The sequence below is a fragment of the Benincasa hispida genome, chromosome 7, assembly GCF_009727055.1.
Source record: "Benincasa hispida cultivar B227 chromosome 7, ASM972705v1, whole genome shotgun sequence".
Lineage (NCBI taxonomy): Eukaryota > Viridiplantae > Streptophyta > Magnoliopsida > Cucurbitales > Cucurbitaceae > Benincasa > Benincasa hispida.
Genome location: NC_052355.1, coordinates 27558682 through 27573397, shown reverse-complemented (window position 1 = coordinate 27573397; position 14716 = coordinate 27558682). Strand labels below are relative to the sequence as shown.

The 14716-nt window shown below is 31.9% G+C and overlaps 1 protein-coding gene across 1 annotated transcript; it reads right to left on the bottom strand.

The window, feature by feature from the left end:
* Nucleotides 1-7530: 7530 nt before the first annotated feature.
* On the bottom strand, nucleotides 7531-13729 carry LOC120080867 (GABA transporter 1-like). Its single transcript, XM_039035528.1, has 7 exons — nucleotides 13517-13729; nucleotides 11048-11278; nucleotides 9946-10043; nucleotides 9331-9517; nucleotides 9122-9252; nucleotides 8814-9041; nucleotides 7531-8123 (listed from the first exon to the last, which is right to left on the bottom strand). The coding sequence occupies exons 1-7, from the start codon at nucleotides 13635-13637 to the stop codon at nucleotides 7743-7745; spliced, it is 1377 nt and encodes a 458-aa protein (XP_038891456.1). The 5' UTR covers nucleotides 13638-13729; the 3' UTR covers nucleotides 7531-7742.
* Between the last annotated feature and the right edge of the window lie 987 nt (nucleotides 13730-14716).

Below are 14716 nucleotides of genomic sequence, written 5' to 3'. Positions count from 1 at the left end.
AGTATTTGTGTCTTCAAAGGTTTCAAAAGATCTTCTGCCTTTATAGAAGTGCAGCTTCAAGGAGTCTTTGGAAGCTTTGAAGTAGAAGTCTTGGAAGAGTATTTGTGTCTTCAAAGGTCTTCTGCTTATAGGAGTGCAGCTTCAGGAGTCTTGGAAGCTTGAAGTAGAAGTTTTGGAAGAGTATTTGTGTCTTCAAAGGTTCTTGTGCGTGCTATCCCCAATGACATCCCTTGCGTCAAGGAGGCGGTGGTCATCAAGGATATCGAGGCTTCAGATTTCGTAGCTAAGGAAAAGGTTCTTAGTCTGGAGAAAGAGACACATGAGATATTCCAGGCCATTTCCGACATTTGCGGAGCCAAACTCCCTCCTCTCAGAAAACTTTTTGATGAGTACTTTCAAAGCGTGAAGAAGTACAATCAGTTCCAATTATCCTATTCCTCTCAATTAACTCAAACAAGTAAGGAGGAACGTCTGAGGGTGGCTAAGTCTGATCTGGAGAAGATACTGTACGATGAAAATGGTGCTTTTGCTAAGCGAATGGCTCTACTGGAATGCGACTCCTAGGCCTTACAAGAAGAAGAGACGCTACTAGCCAGATTGGAGGCCATCAGGGCCGAGCAGGTTGAAATATCGTGACTGATTTCTTAGAGTGGAAGCCTTTTGACTTGGCATAAACTTGGGGCCTCGGAGATGCGGGGGGCGATAAAAAAAATCGAGACCACCCCAATCCTTTCTGACAAGGATGTCAAAGCTTTGAACGTCTTACGCCATATGTTGGAAGCGACGCAGCATGAGCTGGGGAACTACCACTAGATACCTTGACTTGATGTTGCTCGTTCTATTGGATTAGGCGCACTCTTAGTCATAGCTACTGGATTCGACTATTCTAACGCTGAAACAACTTGAATAGAAGTATTATTTTTTTTCTTCATTTTCCAGTGATGTTCACTAGCGTCTTGTAGCCTCCTCTAAATTTATGTTTCTTTATGTATTTATTTTATTATTTTTTTATCACGTGACAGAACTTAAATCTCTTTAAGCTACCTATGTACCCTGTATAATGACAGGGATCAAGTCATGACGTAGTTCATAGAGAATATTTTTCTTTTTATGCACGACTGAACTTAAATTTCTTTAAGTTGCCTACGTACCCTTTATAATGAAAGGGATCAAGTTGTAATATAGTTCATACATTTTTTTTTTTGGGCCGTTCACATTTTAAGCTCACGTGGGCTAGAAGCATCATGCAGTTTAGGCTCGTGCGATGAGGAGCTTAGGCTTAGGCTTAGGCTTCCGTGTCATCTTTTTGCCTTTCTTTTTATGAGTCTTGTTTCTTCTTCTATAGCTTTGATAGGAACGCAACTCTTTTTGGGTGGAATTTGGTTGTCTTCTCTTTAGATGAGTCACTATTATCCACCATTCGTTGTCATCTTTAAAAAGCTTATCTTTCTTTTTGGAATTTGCTGTTTGAATCTCTTGTTGGAACCGAACAACTATAGGCTCGAATTCTCCAAACTAGATCGGACTTTGTCATTGAGCATAGGACACAGATAGTATTGGAACATTTGAAGTCGCCGCTACTGTAGCGTGATTTGTCTGAGCTACTTCATCCAAATCTAGCTCAATCTTCTTTTCCTGAGCCAACTTCATAATTCGTTCCTTCAACACGAAGCACCTTTCAACTGGGTGACTAATGACCCGATGATACTTGCAGTAGTTAGGATAATCTATTTTTCCTTCTTGTTTCGGTCCCTTGCATTCCGGTAACTGAATAAGTTGCTTCTCTAGTAGTTGCTCCAACATATCTGCCACATCAGAGTCAAGGAATGGATAAATCTTCTCTTGTCGTTCTTTAAGATTTGGACGACGCTTCTTGCCCTCATTGTGCCTTCTTTCAAATTTTGTTTGTTTTCCTTTGGAGGAAAATTTCAGCGGGGTCACATGAACGACCATAGATTCTTTTGTGGCACTACCCACGATCTTTTTAGTGCTCTTGGCATCATTTTTGTATTTTCTCCCTTCAGAGACTAGGAAATTATTAGTTTCCCTATTGACAATGCTTAGCTCCATATCGTGAGCGCGTGTTTCCAGCTCCTCAAACGTACGAGGTTTTATCCCTTGTAGGATGTAGAGGAGTTCCCAGTGTATACCCTGCGTGCACATTTCCGCAGCAAACAACTCGGTGAGTCAATCTTTGCAATCCAGACTCAGAGCTCTCCATCGATTAATGTAGTCAACGACTGGTTCCCCTTTTCGTTGTTTAGAGTTTGCCAGCTCTATCATGCTGACGGTGCGTCTGGTGCTGTAGAAGCGATTCAAGAATTCTCTTTCAAGTTGCTCCCAGCTGTCAATCACCTCAGGCTCTAAGTCTGTGTACCAGTCAAAAGCGTTCCCTTTGAAGGTTCTAACGAACTGTTTGACGAGTAGATCTCCTCTTGTTCTTGCATTTTTGCATGTTTGTACGAAGTGGTCGATGTGTTGCTTTGGGTTGCCCTTTTCATCGAATTTTTGGAACTTTGGGGGCTGATATCCAGTAGGCATTCTCAGGTTGTCGATCCTCTGAGTGTATGGCTTAGAATACATGAAGGAGGTTTGGGCCGACCCTCCATATTGAGCTCTTATGAAGTTCATGATCATGTCTTGTAGTTGTTGGACTGACAAAGAGGCCACCGAGGCTGACTGGTGCGATTGGCTTTCTTGTAGCACGTTTTCCCCTTGTCGATTTCTTTCATCGTGGGTGCTAAGCTTGATTGAGCAGCCTCTCGAGATTGCATTTGTTCCTTCAGGGCAGCGATCTCGTGGTCTCGCTCCTCGACGGCTTTCATCAGGAAGTTAATCTTCATTTCATTTAGCCATGGCCGCTTCCAACGTCACATCACACATGAAAGAAATCACATCTGGCGATGAATCTTTCTTTTCCGGTCGTTGGGCGCGAAATAGAAGTTTGAATAATGGGGGGATGAATGAAGGATTAGAAAAAGAAATACAGTTGATGAATAGAAAGTTGAAAACAAACAAGGAAAAATGTCAATGTCTTGACAATGATTTCGATCGAGATGATTTGCTTGTCGGCGTGTAGGAGACAGTGTGTGGGAAACTTCCTTATCACAGCTGGTTTTCACCGAGTGTTATAACTTGAGATGCATTTCCGCTGTCAGGAAGATTCTCATTTTCGCGATACTGTTGTAATAATATTTTCATAGGATGCCCTGACGATCTGGTGCGACTCTGGTGAGATTCGTGCTACGTTCTCATCTTTTTCCCCCGCGCTGCAGTATCTCTATTCCTTGTCTCTTGATGGACAGACCACACGCGTCGGGTGACTCGGTCATCTTTGGATATGATTGAATGTAAGCTAATATTTCAGTAGTATGCCTTGGCCGACCGAAGCCTTTGGATTGCCATTGGTTCTTAATGTCCTTCTGCTGTGTCCCAAGCTCGAAAACCATGCTGTTTTTTCACTAACCATTTGGGGCTTGTAAAGTGCCCCAACGTCCGCTCTATCTCCACATTCAATTAATGTGGTCAGATCAGACGCTACAACAGAAAGCTGTAACATTTCACGAAATTCCTTGCGATATGCTCGCTCTTTTTCAACTATCTATCGATTGCGGCAATGCAGTGCAAATGTGTTGATCCTTTTTGTCCAGGACAACTACCGCAAATCAGTGCAAAGTGGTTTGAATGGTCTTTTTGCCCCAGGATCGATCGTACACCGCATACGTGCGCGTTAATGCATTTGCTTGTTTTCTTTTGTCCTGTGAGCAAGTCTGTCACAATGACGGTGTGAACCTCATACGAGTTCCTACAAAACACAAGACTTAGACATCCCATTTATAGCCAATCGTGCAATGGGGTTAGCAAGGTGTGTTTCCGACACTGATGAGGTAATTATCAGATTAGACATTCATAAGTCCAATTCTTGATCAGCGTTCCCGACGTACGCTAAATGTTTCCTTCTTTTGTCCAATATTGTCTTAATATTTTGATATATTTCTTTTTCTACAGACTTAAATCACAGGAGAAAACACAACCCACCCCAAATTTAGATATAATGCTTGTCCTCAAGTGCATACTCTCGTACTCTAAGGTGTGCAATTTTGTTTAGGGTTTGGGGTGTTTGTGTTGGTTGGTTGGTTTCGTGGTGGTTGATGTTGGGAATGTGCGTTTATTGCGGACATGTTGTTGTTTGTTTGTTGGATTTTGTTTTTTGTTGTTCTTTTCTATTGGGTGTAATGTTTTGCTGTGGAGGGCGATTTTGAGTTGTTTGGAGGGTAGTGTTGGAAGAGTATTTGTGTCTTAGTTTTGTTGGTTGGTTTAGGGAGTCTTAGAGCTTCAAATAGAGTCTTTGGAAGAGTATTTGTGTCCTTCAATTTTCTGGCTTAAGGAATGCTTCAGGAGTTTTAGAACTTGAAGTAGAAGTCTTGAAGAAGATATTTGTGTCTTTAAAGTTCTTTGCTTATTAGGGGTGCATTTCAGATCTATGGCACTTGAAGTAGAAGTTTGGAAGAGTATTTGTTTTTTAAGAGTCTTTTGACTTAAGGAGTGAGCTTCAAGGAGTCTTGGCGCTTGAAGTGAAGTTATTGGAAGAGTTTTTTGTCTTAAAGGTCTTCTGCTATTAGGAATGCAGCTTAGGAGTCTTGGAGCTGAAGTAGAAAGTCTTGGAAGGTATTTGGTCTTAAAGTTCTTGCTTTATAGGAGTGGGTTAGGAGTTCTGGAAGCTTGAAGTAGAGTCTTGGAAGAGTATTTGTGTCTTAAAAGGTCTTCTGCCTTATAGGTGTGCAACTTCGTGATCTTCAGGAGTTTGCTTTTAGTGAATTCTCTCTGGGTACTTACTGCTGTAGAAAATGTGAACTTACAATGAGGGAAATTTCTATTTATAGAGTCTCAGGTGGGTTTCGTGGCTTGTTTGGTCCATGGGCCTGACTTGGGCCCAATTAGTTGGTTTTTGGGCTTGATTGGAATTTGGGTCAATTAAAACTTTTTTTTTTTTTTTTTTTTTGTAGTTTGGACTTTAAGAAAAATATGACAATTTTAATTCATCTGATTAATAGCGTGATGTCATAGAAATTGTCTTAATCACTTCGGGACATGTGTCAACTTCTAATTGGACCCAAAATTAATGATTTAAAAATTTGTCGTTAATTTAGCAAACGACGGAGTGACTTGTGATTGGTCCAAAATTTCTCATTCAACAGCCATATATTTTCATGAATGTCTTTAAATTTGACTTTTTTTAAAAAGGTCTTTTAGTATTATTTTTGGATAGTTTTACCCTTTTTTATATTTATTTATATTCATTTTATATACATATTTTTCCTATTTTCGAAGCTACTTTAATGATGAAATGAGAAAATACATTTATTATAAAGAGAGAAAATGCATTTAATATAGTTTTTCTCATTTATCAATTAGAGAGAGAAATACATTTATTTTATTTTTTCAATTTGGAAAAAAAATGCATTTAATGAAATTTTATTTTCTATTTACGTTGGTTTTCACATATCAATTTATTGGTTTTTTTTCTTTTACGGGTTAATGGTTATTTTAAATATATCTTGGAACATTTTGACAGATTCATGATCATTTTAAATATACCTTCGAATATTTTGTTAGGTTTGAAAATATTATAACCAATATATGAAATACACTACAGTTTATAAATTAGAGATTAACTCAATACTTAACATAAATCACAGTATAAGCCAATATATGAAATATACCACAGTATATAAATCTTCATAAATTTCATTTACATCACAGTATATATATCATAATACAATAAGTCTAAATAAAAAAAACACTCGTCTATATCAAATAAATGAATATATATACCACAGTATATTTCAAATTTCCTACAAAAACTAAAAAAAAAGTACATATATATCACAGTATATATCAAAAATAAGAAAAAAAAATAAAGTTCATCTTCATATTGGGGTTTATAATACATAACCCTCCATCCATCTTCATCTCTTTTTCTTCGCCCTACATAAAAGGCTCATATTATCTTAAACAATTTATTTTTTTACAAAAAAGACCTATTGGCCTCTCTATTTTCATTAATATCAGTGACTATTCACGAATGTCAAAATCTTATAATTTTGTTTGTATTATAAACCCAATATGAAGATGAAGGATTATGTAATATATGCATGGGGGAGAGAGACTATGTATGGGAGAGAGAGTATGCATAGAGGAGAGAGAAATAAATAAATAAATAATAAGTATATATATATATAACGTAGGTGATGACTAAATTGTAAATAGTCACTGACATTAGTTAAAATAGCCACTGATATCAGCATCGGCCGCCTCCGACCGTCGCAGGCGGAGGTAGTTTCTAAACGATCTGGTTCGCCATAATCGACGGACCCCTTTTCTCCTCTTTCCCATTTTATACCAAAAAAAAAAAAAAAGAAAAAAAATGAACAATCAACAAGTTCATGATGTAACGAGATGGGTTTAAGGGGGATGGTGATGGTGGTCCCTTTTATACTTGAACAAAACAACTCTTTTCCCAAAAGCAAAAGAGATGGGAACAGAGACATTGCTTTGCATAATGGCACATCCACAACTTCATGTCTTATATAACTTTCAATAAAGTTAACATTTTAGCCATTCATTATTGTATTTAAATTTTTCCATAGGTCTGCTACATATTCCAAAATGTCAAAATTTTTAAATTATATTAATTGTGTCCATGCCTTTGTGAGGTGGAGGGATGAGAAAAGGAGGGTTTTCTTTTTCATTTTTTTTTTTAAAAAAAATAAGTTGTTTTTTAAAACTTTAATTATTATTATTATATTTTTAACACTTTTTGTTAATTGAGGGGCTAAAATTTATTGTTAGATTTTGAAACCTAAGATCTAATTAGACACACTTTTCAAATATTTTTTCTATCCTTTAAAATTACTAGTAATAGATACGTGATACGCGCTTAAGAAGTTGAAATTTTAATTAAATTATTTAATTTATATATGCAATAAATATATAATTATTTAAACAACTTTTATTACCATAATTTTTAAAGGTAGTAAAATAATTATTAAACTATAACTTCAAAATATAATTGATCCTAACTATTTATTTTCTAAAAAGGAAAATCTATATCTACCTTCTGTTTATCTTCTCATATCTCTAACTTTTCTCCTAGTAAAATTTGTTCATACATTTTTTTTTAGTATACTTTCAATTTTATTGTAGAGAGGTTGGAAACTCTAATGGACAACTTCCACATTCTTTTATCTTCTTTGTTTCTCTCTATTTCTCTTGATGGTATCAATGGTGAAAACATTTGTCACATCTCTCTATAAAAGTTTTTCAACAAAATTCAATATTCATTATTTTATTGAATTCAATATTCATTATTTTATTGAGTACAAAATTTAAAATTTAAATATTCACTCTACACAATTTGAAGTATTTTTTAATTAAAAATAAAGGTAATTATGATCATAGTTCAATTGAGAAGTCAAACACTCAAATCCACCACACTCCACTCATTATTAAACTAAAAAAAGATAAAAGAGAACACAATAGATATAGATTGAAAATTTTAAAACTTATTACATTTCCATTTAAAGTTCAAAGATTTAGTAGACACAAGTTTCAAAGTTGAAAAATTGAACAACAGTATCTATAATACTTGAACAAGAAATTCAATCCTAAGACAAAACACACTATAGTTTTACCGTATTATAAATACTTGACATCGAACACTTGCGTTACCAATATTTGGCTCACACGTTCGCAAACAATCGATATTCTTTGGCATCCAAAACGATTTGTCGAATGGAAGCAACACCCCCAATAAATGCCAAGACCGATGAAACTACTACAATCAAAGTGTTAAGCCAATAAAGATAGCCACGTTTTGAAGGCTTGAAAGTGGCATTGTAGAAAACCATTGGCATAATGAAATCAAGAGGAATGAATCCCAATGCTCCAATTAATGCCATTAGATCCCCAAAGAAAGGCAACATAGCTCCAATTATGGTGGCTATCACCACTGATAACGACCGTGCTATTATCCTTGGCACAATGTTGCGCATTGAGAATTGATTTTTGTTTGGGTCTGCAAATTTCTTCTCAAATACTTCATTTGTGGGTTGTAAGTAAGTCTACATAAATAAACAATCAAATACCATCAATATGATATTTCTAAACGGTTGGAGAAGAAATGAGAAATAAGTTGGAGTACAACTCTACGCTTTATTTGGTCCAAAGAATTCATAGATCCAAGACTAAAAAACATCAATTACATTGTGAGCCAACAATTTCACCACTTTTTCACATTTCACAATTCCACTTTCTAAACACCCCTTAAAGTAGTAAATAACGAGAGAATTCATATTTTAATATAACAATTTCTTTCTTTTTATAAAGAGATTCTTTTTATTCATACAAACTATATTTATACGGCCCTATTTAGATTAAAGAAATGATTAGGTACAATCTCCTCTTTACCACATAAATTAAAATAATTAAAATAATTTTAGAAAAAAATCAAATTACCAAGTGGCAATATTACATTAGGTACAGCTTGGGATATATGCATAAAGGGTGCATGCTTTCTAGCTGCACCCAAATTTTTTCCTTTAGGTTATATTGCATGTTTAGTTATTAAATTGTTCACTCTTTTTCTTAAGTTCAATGATTTACTAAATACAAAACTGAAATTTAAGATATATTATAAATATTTTTTTGAAATCTAATCTTAGACAGAAACTTAAAAGTTGATGAACCAAATAAATTGAAATGTAACAAAAAAAAAAATGGAAAAGAGAGGAATTGAAAGGATGGGATCTTACGCCGGCAACAGCAGAGACTTGTAAGAGGCAAAAGGCATTGGTGATGATGAGAAGCCAAGAGGGGAGAAGATTGTTAGACATGAAATTAGAAAGAACGGTTCCCATGGCCTCCTTTCCAAAAGTCCAATACCCTGAAATTCCAACGCTCAAAAAGGTGGCTGCTATTACTGCATAACAAAGGCATAGCCCTTTGAACATCTTCCCCTTCACTGGAGCTACTAATGTTGCCTGCATAAATAATTTATCATTCAAAATCAAAAAAGTCACATTTGGATGTATTTGGTATAACTTAAAATTGTAATTTATACCTGTATTTCAGGAAGCATTCCACAAGCGTAGGTAGTTGCAATGACTGAAATGCCATTGAAGGCATTAAATAACTGGCTAACGGGTGACCCTTCAACAGAGTAGTCTCTTGGAGGTGCATTTTTGGAATAACCTGTCATGAGAAGGCTTTAAAGGTAATTTCACAAAACGAAGAAAATTAGTGCGAAATTACACATGTACCCTTCTTTACCTAATTTCAAAGAAGCCGCCGTTACACAAGCACTATAAGCCAGGGAGAGAGTGAGAGAGATAAGGTTGATATGTCTCATAGAATGGAAAGATGGAATTTGTGCTAAAATTAGCATTAATGCTCCAAATATTATTATAAATTCATATAGTTGCATCCTCCCTTCTGGATTACACAACACATATATATACTGCAAAAAAAAAACAAAAAAAACCCCTATTTTAATATAATTTCATTCAAACTTTTAAGAAAAAAAACCCTATTCTTTAATAATTTCATTCAAACTTTTAAGAATTGCATAAACGATGTTTCCAGTAATGATCTATTTGTAAGGATTTTTTAAACACTTAAAAAGTCGTTCTAAACCGACCCAACAAACACTATATTAGTTTAATCTCTAAGTAATGATTCTCATATTTGGAAAAAAAAATGAAATTGAGTCATAGAACTTGAATTTTATAATTTATTTTTTTGGCTTAACCAGTTTTGGCGAATGTGCCAAATAAAAAATTTAAATAAATTAAGTTAATCTTAATTAAAAAAAAAAAAAAAAAAAAGAAAGAAATATGAATTGCATAAAAAGTCAAATTGGTAATTTAAGAGGGAGAAAAGTCTGACCTTGAGATTTTGACCACCAATAAGAATTCCAGCAACAACAGAACCATAGCACACTCCAAATTGAATTGGGCCCACATAGAAGATGGCCCATTTCGGTCCTGCCATTCCAACAATAATATAATGGTTTCGTTTTTCTTTATTATTTTTTAGGATGGGAAAATTCGAATGTTGTTAATATATTAGGGCCTTTTTACCTATAAAAAAATATTTTAAAATATTTACGTTTTATTGAAAAAATTTTCAAAAGTACAAAGCATTTTTAAAACTTTTTATTATAAAGTATAAAGATTTTAAAGATTTTTCTATTTATAAGAATTTTTCTAATATTATTTGTAAGCCACTTGTATCACATTCTCATTATTACGGTTTTTCTTTACTTTCTTTAAAATGATAACTAATAATTAATATTTTTCTATTTTTACTACTAAACTATATTACCAACTTCTTTCATGGCTATTACTATGCACTGATTCAAATTAATTAAAGGCTAAAAACATACCAACGCGGTGGGTTTTTTTCTTTTTTTTTTTTACTTTTTCCGAAAGAAAAAAAAAAGTTATTTCCTTTTAAAAAGTGAGTATTGAAAACTACTATTTTTAGTTTTTGCAAACAAAAGAAAAGTTTTAAATACTTCCTTCATCTACGTATTTTCTTAATGTTGGTTTTTGTATTTATACGTTCAACTTTTATTTATTAGCCCTTGTAATTTCAAAATATCTATTTTGACTATTTATATTTAAAAAATGACAATTTTGATCACTATTTTCAAAATCTCACACAAAATCTCTTCCTAATGAAACTCTTTACAAGTTTATAGCTACATTTCTTAAAAATGCATATATTTATACAACAAAATTAAAAATTTAGAGATTTTTTTAAGTCACTACATTAAATATCAAATTATCTTTACACTCTAGGGTTTTAACTTTGATATCATCAATCTTTTTATGGATCCTTGTTTTTTAGTACCAAGGACAAAGAATCGAACCTCCAACTTCCAGAAAATGAGTACGTGTCAATATTTGTTATTGAGCTATCACTTTGACAACTTTTTTAAAGTATTTCATCGCATAAAGTTAATGAAAACGAAAAGACGACGTACCGAGAATATTTGTAGCCATATCTCGAAACCTAAGTAGACGAGAACCACGCATAGCATGATGCTCTAAAACGAGAGATAAGAGATGGTAGGCATAGAAAGTGACAAAACCACCAAAAAGAAGGCATATAATTCCACCAACCCAACCAAGCAGTCTGAAGGCAAAAGGAAGGCTTAGTAGTGATGGAGCCACTATAGATGTTGTCAAATGATACCCACAATGCCACCATGATCCTATCATTCATTATCACCAAACCACAAAAATATACATCTTCGTTAAATATGGGTATATTACAAGTGTGTATTTTGTTTATAAATTTTAATTTTATGATAAATAATATATAATGTTTTTATTAATTATTTAACTAAAGAAATAAAAACTATATATTCAATTTTATTTCAAATTTTGTTTCTATAATGAATATTAGAAAATATTATTTTTAAGATTAACTAAAAATTTTCTATTTTATGGAACAATTGTTTGAGTGTTATTCATGAAAATACTTTTTAGAGTGTTTACCAAAGTGTGAAAACATATACAAAAATATTAAATATGAAATTAACAATAAAGAAAACATTATTATTTGTTGTCATGCTAATTAAATGTATTTACTAATTAGGGTAAAAATTACTTTTGAACTTAAAAGGATGGAGAGGGCGAAGAGAGAGAACATGGGAGAGAAATAGAGATGAGGAAGCAAGATAGAAAAAAAAAATATATATATATATATATATTTAAAAATATTTTATTTTTGAAGTCATGTTTCCACATCAGCCTATCTAGTTATCAATTTTTTATATTTAGATTTAGTAGTTATTTTCCGAGAAGATCTTTTCAAATTTATTCTTAAAAACTCAAGAACTTAAAAAAGGTCCATTCGAAATATTAGGAATTAAATGTACATATTCTTTAAAATTTAAAGTTCAAAAATGTCTTTTTTTTAAAATAATATTATTTTAAAAGTTATTACCTCCTAGACATCTAAACAAATTATCTTAATTGATTAATTTTACAAATATCTTGTTTTCAAATTAACTCGGTTAATATTTATAATATATAATAAAACAACTATGCTAACATAATGTGTACTTTCTCGAAAAAAAAAATCTAAAAGAATAGTCAACCAAACATGTATGGATTTGGTTAAGCTAACCCGTATTTCATTTTTTTTCTAAATAGTGAATCAAACACCTCTTAAATTTTATACCATCCAAAAAAATAAGATGAGAAATTTTTTTTCTTAATATAAATTATTGAAGGTTGGGAGATTTCAACCGGTTGAACTAAACTTTAATTGGCAAAAAGATGAGAAACTTGTTCTGATATATTTGTGTGTGTGTATTTTTTTTTTTCAATTAATATAGTTTAGATAGTTTTCTTTCAGAAAAAATACAAATAATGAATGAAAATTTAAAAATCCGTTGTTTATTGTTTAATGTTTTTTATTTACAAATTTTAAGAAATAAGCGTTCGGTAACTATTTCTATTTTTTATTTTTAAATTTTCAGATGCACTTACAAAACTGTATTAACCGTACTCTTTTTACAAATGTTTCATATTTATCGTTTATTGTTTTAGAAGTTTTTGAAACAATAAACTTAACCTTTCTATTTTTTTCTAAAACATAAATAAAAGTATCGTTTATTATTTTTTGTGTCAAATGCATAATAAATACTAGAAAGTTTTTATACTTTTAGTCACTCAAATTTGATTCAAATTGCATTTGGATCCTTAAGTCTTCATCAATTTATTCTTTAATCACCACCAAAAAGCTCAAGTGACAACTATTTTTATTAGAAGATATTTTTTTTTTCTAATTTTTAATTATTAAAAAAGATAATTACAATTGGTAGTATTTTTAGAAATAATAACCATGTGTATAACATCATTTAAAAAAAAATTGCAAATATAGACAAATCTACTAGTTAGCGATAGATTTCTATCGTTGATAGACTTTTACCAGTGATATAATCTATCACTGGTATACTCCTACCAATAATATGGTCTATCACTAATAGACTATTTAAATTTGGTCATATTTACATTTTTTTTTTTACATTATGTTATATTTGCTAATACTTTTGATCTAATGTTGTATTTACAACTGTCCCTATTAAAAATGGTCCTTAGTGATAAGTCTTTACAAACTATTGTTTGTTCATAACTCACAAACAATTGTTTCATAATTTTGGCCAGTTTTTGGGTCATCGAAAGACCCAAATGCAATCAAATACAATCAACCATCAAACTAATAAACAAAAATTAGAATAGAAAATATAATTTACTTTCATCCCTACTCCATAGTGGGAAATTTTTCAATATTATGAGAGTATAGAAAGGTTTTCATACTACTAATATTTATTGTTTGTTACGTCAACATAATTTAAAAATAACGTGAGATCTACTAACATATTCATGAACAAAGGGTCTTCTCAAAAAATGAAGGAAGAAGCAAACAAATACTAATTAACCTCGAGATTTAAGCACAAATAGAGCTCCAGCATCTAGCTCAACCGTCAAGTGGACGTGAGCGTTGCTACTCTCCTTCTCTTTCGCCATTGTATCCCCAGAGATTGGTGCTTTCGTTTCCATTGTATATCTCACTCTTACTCTGCTTCTTTTCTTTTTCACTTACTCTTAAAGAGTCGTTTTGATGAGGGGAAGGAAGATGAGAATAAGTATGAAAAATAACAAAGAGATATAAAGTCTGTGTTTAGTACAAAGTTACAAAGATAAGACGTGAGATAAGTCATCTTCCTACATTCTTTATATCTATTGTCAAAAGATTATTTGATTCCATTCCACCCACATTAAAGGGTATTTGATACCCTTCCAAAAAGTATGGTTTAATTTACAAAATCTCTTTAATCTCTCCTCTCTCTCTCTCTCTCTCATATATATATATATATATATATATATATCAATTGAATTATGCTCGGTTTGACATATTGATACAGTTTAACATATATATTTAATATATTACTTAGAATATAATTATTTAAAGGAAAATTATTTCAAATAGTAAAAGTGTTGAAAATATTTCCAAGATATAATAAAATTTTAGAACTATCAATGATAGACGTTGATAGACACTGATAGACTTCTATCAAAATACAAAATAGAAGTCTATCAATATCTATCATTGATAGTTTTAAAATTTTACTATATTTTGTAAATATTTTAGTTATTTTTCTATATTTAAAAACAACTCTTATTTAAACTATATTTTTAGTATACTAATTGAATTATATTTTTATAAGAATGTTAATCCATTAACCATTGCATCGCAATCCTATAAAATCTATGTGTTAAGTTTAATAAACAAATAAGAATATCATTTGTTTATTAAAAAAAATTCCTGATAACATTTTCTATGATAAATCAAATACAATCATCTTATTTTCAGATATTTATAAATTCATGATAAACCAAATAATCTGATAATATTCTCGATAATAAATCAAACATAATCAGACATTTATTAATTCTATGGTAAACTAAAGGATCTGATAACATTCTCGATGATAAATCAAAGCAGTGACATTTATAACCAAATGATTCCTCTCTTTTGATCTCTAAATACGATAAAATAATATATGATAAGTCCTCAACTAAACAACATCACTCTTCTAAATAATGACACGATTTGGAAAAGTAGGCATAAATATTTG

What these genes read in the sequence shown, in the direction of transcription:
- LOC120080867 (XM_039035528.1), bottom strand. Translation starts at nt 13,637, where the DNA reads ATGGAAACGAAAGCACCAATCTCTGGGGATACAATGGCGAAAGAGAAG. An exon ending in ATTTGTGCTTAAATCTCGAG is followed by an intron (nt 11,279 to 13,516) that starts GTTAATTAGTAT and finishes AATGAATGATAG; the next exon opens with GATCATGGTGGCATTGTGGG. An exon ending in TTGGTGGTCAAAATCTCAAG is followed by an intron (nt 9,518 to 9,945) that starts GTCAGACTTTTC and finishes TTTTTTTTGCAG; the next exon opens with TATATATATGTGTTGTGTAA.